The following is a 6,736-nucleotide window of genomic DNA, read 5'->3' as shown; positions in this document are numbered from 1 at the left end:
CTCTCTGATCCTCCAATCTTCCTGGAAGTATGCTGCAGTAGTCTTTTCACCTTCCCTTAAATTCTTCCTTTCCTTACACTCAGCAAGCAGTCTTCTGATGTTGAAATAAGACCTTTTGGGACAAAGATTAGCTTTTTGTTCTGATATTGATCATACATGCCCGAAGGTACCTATCTAACATGAAGCATGTGGATTTTGAGTTAAGTGACTGAGATGGCTATTAATTTTGCACTTTGTCAAATGTAAATTATGGACAGAGTAACGATAGGCTGTACTGTGGGGTTCGGTATATCACTGTGTGCGTTGCCAACCACTGAAGCCTTAACTTTTTTTTCTTGTCTAGGGCTGCACAGCACTTCAGGTTGTATCTTCTGCCTTCATGTGTTAGTTTGTGCTGCCAACAGGTGTTAGCAGCAGGGCTTTGAGCACCATTCGAGAATAGATTTTGCATTTTATGACCACTGCAATAAAGCAAACCATTAACACTGGCCTTTTCCAGCACCTGTGCGGAGTCCCTTTGTGCCAGGACAGAAACTGCAGATAAATTTTTCCCGAGCATTTTGCTCTGAGGTTGAAATGCTGGGGAGCTGTCTCTTAAGGACTGGAGCAGCCCCTGCTTGGGGCTGGACGGTGTGCAAAGTAATGCACTTCTGTATGCTGTTCTTCTGAGGGGCACTCGCAGCCTGGCACAAATGTTTTCATGGATGAAATGCATTATAGCAAACTTCTTACGGTGCTTTTTGCATGACTTCTGCAAATTAGGATGCAATTAGCTTGTTCCTACTGATGCCTTATTAGTTAGCATGATGGGCTTAAACTCATTTGGGAACGGATGTATCACAGATGATTATGCCCTTTTTATTTTTTAATTTTCCATTGCTTTTGATCATTATTTTTTCAGAAAACATTGCTGCAGGTTTCTGCTTCTGGAAAGTAAAGGTGATGGCTTCACTCTCTGCTCTGAACGGCCCTCTGCGTTAGGAGCTGTTCAGTTGAGCCCTGAGTAGATATTCCTGACAGTGCCCCATTCCTGAAACGAGGTCACTCAGAAAAAGTCTTTTCCATTATCAATACTGCAGGTTTATTTTGTTTGCAGGTTGCTTCTGTTAGAAACTTTATATAAAAAATGCAGACTAACTACTCTTCAACAGTAAGACGTATTGAAACAGCTGCATCTTGTTTAAACCACTTGCAGGTGTTTTTGACCATTTAAAATACTTTTTCTTGTATCCATAGGTAGACTTGTGTGTTAACACTTCTGCAGTGGATGTAGTTTTCAAATAGTAATGGAGATGATTAAGGAATGGTGTGGTTCACAAAAGCATCGGTTCCGGGTTAATTGGGAATTATGAACTAATTTATATGCTTTGAGTTTCACATCGTATAAAAATAAATAGAGAAGAAGAAAAATCTATTTACCTGGAGCTTCATCTGTGAATTACATTGAAATAAAGCTGTGTAATAAAATAATGTGGAAATTGCTGAAGGCCCTGTATGCACAAGTGTGCAGGAATGGTAATCTACACTGCATGAATAATTTTTTAAATTATTAGACTGACGAATACTCTCTTGCAGGGAACAATAGAGTAAATCTTATTGTAGCTATGACAGTGTATTTTTAGTATCAACTAATTTTCAACTACATCCTAAGCTTTGCTGCTTTTTTTTTTGAGGTGGATGGAATATTTCTAGATGAAAAGGTTTGTGGCTTACTAGCTACAGAGTGCGGTTTGTTTTGATGCTAATATGCCCAAAACATGCTGTTTGGATCACGAGGTGCTTGTTCACTTCACAGGCACTGCTCTGGGGCTGCTGGAGGTGCTTTTCTCTCGCTCTGGGCTAGTTGTATTTGAAGTCTCATTTTAACTAACTATCCTTAAATAGTAACACCTATTTTGGTCATATTCAAGTGTGATAGAGCTACTGTCCAGAACGTTCAGTATTTAGTTTTAAGATGCTTAGATGTTGAGAGGTGGAACCGCCGTTGATGTCCTGTGCTAGCACACTTCTGCTGTTAAAGCATTTGAATGACTCAGTGGTTCTCTGAGCTTCAATTTCTCCAGTATTTCTGCTCCAAAAGTAATGCCTTCTATTTTATTCTGTTGGCTCCTGGTGTCAGGGGTGGATGTTGGTGGTGCAGCAGTAGATGCTGAACCTTCCCACCAATATCCCATTCCATGTTGTTGCCATGTGACAGATGGCAGTGGAGGGGCAGTCTGACAGAATGGCGTCTGACACGGGAGTGCGTGTGAAGCAAAGGTGTGTCACTGAATTCTTCCATGTGGAAGACATGGCACCCATTGACATTTATCAGCGCTTGCTGAATGTTTATGGAGACCAGCCATAAACATGTGTGTGAGCACAGTGAGGCGCTGTGTGGTGTGTGTCAGCAGTGGGAACAGAAAGGTGCCATGTTCTGGATGGCCATGCACAGCTGTCACACCACATGATGGAGGTGTGAATGAGGAGTGCCTCAGTCAGCCTGTTCATGTGAATGGGTGGATTGCAACCACAGAACTGTGTAAAAGCTGAACATCAGCCTCAAGGAATTGGAAACAATGGTGGCAGTGTTGGAATATCACAAAGCTTGCAGCACGTGGGTCCCACAAATGCTCACATGGAAACAGAAGGAACACTGTATGCAAGTTTGTCAGAACCTATTGAACCTATAGGAGGCTGGCATCATTACAAATGACAAGATGTAGTGTCACCACTATGAGCCACAGTCAAAATGGCAGTTCACAGAGTGGTGGTGTAAATTCCCCATCAAAGAAAAAGTTCAAGATACAGCCCTCGATGGCTAAAGTGGTATACGTTGTCTTTTGGTATAGGAAAGGGATGATCCTCCTGGATTTCCTAGAACTTGGAAAAGCCATCAGTTTTGACCTCTACATCACAGTGGCTCAAACTTCCAGAGTCACACCAGAGAAGATAACCTTTCTCCTGCAATGTGATCATGTCAGATCTCATACCAGTTTGAAGACCATGCAACGCATTGCTAATCTTGGCTGAACTGTCCTACCACATCCACCACATAGTCTGGATTTGGCACTTTGTAACTTCCATCTGTTTGGAAAGGATGGGCTGTGTAAGCAACATTTTCTTAGCGACATCTGTGCCATCGTAACAGTGTGAAACAGTGGGCCACCTCTGTTGGTGCAGATTTTTGAGCTCACATGTGGGCTCTTGTTCATTACTGGTGAAAATGCACAGCTAACGGTGGTGGTTATGTTGAGAAAGTGTTCTGTAGCTGAGAATTTGCTCTCTCAAAGAGTGTTATTTTGCTCTTTGTATCTGTTGTAGTTTCCATGGAAATAAATAGGTTGCTCCAAAATAATGCCTATGTATGTTGAAGAGAAAAGGCTCTTGATGCCATGAATCTGTTGGTTGGAGCTACTCTGAGGCTTTACTCAGAATACTGTTAAGCTCACAAATTCCAAACCTTTGTTCATCTTGCTTATATTTTGCTGCTTCTCCCCAGAATGGATTTGTAGCAGATTTTCTTATCCTTTCTGCTGCCCCTTTGCTATTATTTAGACCAGGCTTCCCAGATCCTTTCAAATCCTTTGTTGTCCTTGACTCCTACAAGAACAGCATTGCTTCTTTCTGTGGGCCCTAAATTAACAGGGACGTCCAACATACCTATGTCTGAATTCCTTACATCTCTTGTGGCTGTTTTTCTAAGCACCCCTCGTGAAAGGCTGACTTTATTTTATCGGGGAGACAGTCATTTTGAGCCTTGCAATGGAACAAATGGCTGGAATTGGAATGCTGGCTGATATGACTACCGTGAAAGCTTCTATTATGCTTTCTTTTTCAGCGTGCTGTTTGAGTAATGCTAGTAATTAGTGTCTTTGTTATGAGGCTTATGGGGACCTGTGGGGGTGGCTGAGACCAAAAGAGCCGTCAAGGCACAGCATAGAAAGTCTGCTCTTGCTGTACTATGTGGAACAAATAAGGAAAGCGAGTTATCTGCCTTACAACCAAGCTTAAAATTACCAACTTCTACGCTACTGCAAGCAATGAAAGAACAACACAGATGTAGTTTTCTTCCTGGTGGTTTTTATTTGCTTGTTCAAGGAATTAGAATGAAAGCACATGAAGTTAAACTAAATTTCTCAAGAACGAGGTTTCTGGAGCAGTCCATTCCTTCTTGCAGACAGTGCTTGAAGTCCAGTCTACTTTGCATCCAGCGCTTCAGTAGGTCAGTGCCAATGGCCTCTCATGTGAAGTAGAGCATTTTGGAGAAGTGGGTGCTTTTGGGGACTCTAGCTTTGTCTGGACCTGGATGTAGCATCCTCCTTGTTCCTTTCCATAAGTTGCTCTGGGAGGTCTTGCAAAATGTCATAATGTGGTGGGTGCAGTCCGATTGGAGACTTCACCTGTGTTGTCAGAAACAACTGCTTCTTTTCCAAACCTTGCACAGTTTAGAACTTCAGACTGTTAAACCAATTGCGTGCCAAGCCAAAATTGAGTGTCTCATTTTGTGAGTGCTAATAAAACTTTTGAATTTTCCTGTTAGTTGTCAAAGCAATGAATTGGTGATGTTTAACAGTGGTGCCTCCTCTGCTGGAATTCATGGTGTTTGGAATTTGATTAATACTCAGGGTATCACTGCAGTATCACACGCTCCTGTTTTTTCCAGTTTGTGTGATTTAATAGGAATATGATAAACTATGCAGTAAATCCTTGGACTTCTTGTTTGTATTCTCTTTTACTTTTGTATATGGAAGATATTTTGGGTGGCTCTGTTATTCTTCAGCGTTATTACTGATGTAGCTAAAAAGGGATCTTGTAATTGCACGCGATCTATTTTCATTACAAAACTGTATCTAAAATTATTTACAAAAATCATTGCAAGTTAATTTTTTTCGTCTTCTCTGATTCTATCACATTTTTAGGGAAAAAAATCTGGATTTTTTTTTCCCCAAAGAAATAGTCAGTGAGGCACTGTGTGGTTGCCCCAAACTTCATGTGTTGTTATTGAGCTTGGTGGATAAATGTTTGGCTAAATCACGCTTTTTTTTTATTTTTCTATCCTGCAGGTCCAAGGAGCTAATAAAGGAAGCTATCCTTGACAATGACTTCATGAAGAATCTGGAGCTGTCTCAGATCCAGGAGATTGTGGATTGTATGTATCCTGTGGAGTATGGCAAAGACAGCTGCATCATCAAGGAGGGAGATGTGGGTTCCCTGGTGTATGTCATGGAAGGTATGGTTTCAAAAGCTGATATCCGTTATTTTCCAACATACATGGAGGTGAAAGCTTCATTTCATGGGAAAAATCATTTTGAAGGAAGAGACTAAAGACATTTTCTAAATATGGTTGTTGAAGAACTTGTGCGGATTACTTTTGCTTGGAAAATTCCGTGCTGGAATCGTGTGCCTCCCTATATAAAGAAAGAGGGTTAAAGCTCTTAACCCAGCACTGAGATCTATTGGAATTAGCCACCACTAAATATAGTTCTTGGGCTTTGAGGCAATACCTATGCTTTGCTATATCAGTGATTGGCTTAACAGAAATGGTGGTGTTACGGAAATGGAAAGTGGCTGTAAAAGGAGGAGACTGGTAATAGTTTGTTACCTTATAGACTGCTGTGAGAATGAGCATTTGCATGTTGATAAAGTACACAGACATCTCTGCAGAAGCAATGTGTTTCATAATAGAAGATGGTATTTTTCTGCCATGTGCACAAAATGAGTGTAGCATCTGCAGTTTAGCATGTCTGATTTGTCACAGTATGTGTTGTGGCAGGGTTTTATCTTGGTGAGATGTGAGTGCAGCAGTGCATGTTCTGTTTTTGGGAGCTGTCGGGTTTCTGAGAGTCTCGTAGCAGGATGGGTGTTGTCAGCACTCTGCTTTTCCAGTATGTCAGCTATTAGCATTTCATGTCTTATTCTTTCCACGTTCTTTAGCTTTGCGTGTTGAATTGGGCATATTTAATATAGGCATATATTTTTTTATAGGAAGTTTGTGTTTCATCTGTAGGAGTTACTAGGCTTGATCAAACCTGATGTCCACCTACTGCAATGTCCACCTCTCTTTAGCTAGTGTCTAGTAGCGAGTTCTGAGGTAAATGTTGCTGTTTTAATTGAGTTAATGCAACAAACGAGTTCCCAGCTTGATTTGATACAGTACACAGACAAATACTTACAAAATCTCTTGGTACTCCTTAGGAAGAAGTAGACCCGCAAGCATTTTGTCCAGATAATACCCAAGGAGAACAAAGGTTTCCTGCTTGTCTCTGTCTTTTGGGCAAATATGAGTAAACTCCAGATTATGCATCACTTGTGTGTTTCTGTGTATTTACACATGCACAAATTAATTTCTTAAATTGTTCTTTAAACAAAAATATTTTCAAGGCAGTAAGCCATCCTTTAAACATGGTTTCCTGCCAAACTCTTAATGCTGTATAGTTGCAAATATTCTTCACTAGTTTCCCAAAACAGCTTTAAGGTTCTGCCCTTTTAAGGTTAAATCCTTTCTCATGGCACAGCTTTAAGTCCTCCAGCTTTTAATATTTACATATTTTCCACATTCAAATGGCATTTTGCATTATGAAGTAGTTAGTGGGAGATTCCAAAGCAAATATATGCCCACCCCAGCATTACATGGAAAGGCATAAGTTTTTCAGTCTCACATTTTGAGTACAGAAATCATTTTATTGAGGCGCAAGTTTTGTCTTAGCACCAGTAACAAACTGTTTTAAAGCAATGCTTTTTTTTTCTTTTTTTT

General features: G+C 40.6%; 1 protein-coding gene across 1 annotated transcript in view; it reads left to right on the top strand.

Moving 5' to 3' along the window:
- Nucleotides 1–6,736, top strand: part of PRKG1 (protein kinase cGMP-dependent 1) — a 346,287-nt gene that overhangs the window by 2,707 nt on the left and 336,844 nt on the right. Inside the window, 1 exon segment of the mRNA XM_019618026.1 lies at nt 5,046–5,212. Within this exon segment, the coding sequence (XP_019473571.1) occupies nt 5,089–5,212 (124 nt within the window). The 5' untranslated portion in view covers nt 5,046–5,088.

The sequence above is a fragment of the Meleagris gallopavo genome, chromosome 8 (assembly GCF_000146605.3).
Source record: "Meleagris gallopavo isolate NT-WF06-2002-E0010 breed Aviagen turkey brand Nicholas breeding stock chromosome 8, Turkey_5.1, whole genome shotgun sequence".
In the NCBI taxonomy this organism is placed as follows: domain Eukaryota; kingdom Metazoa; phylum Chordata; class Aves; order Galliformes; family Phasianidae; genus Meleagris; species Meleagris gallopavo.
This window is presented reverse-complemented; position numbering and strand designations above follow the sequence as displayed.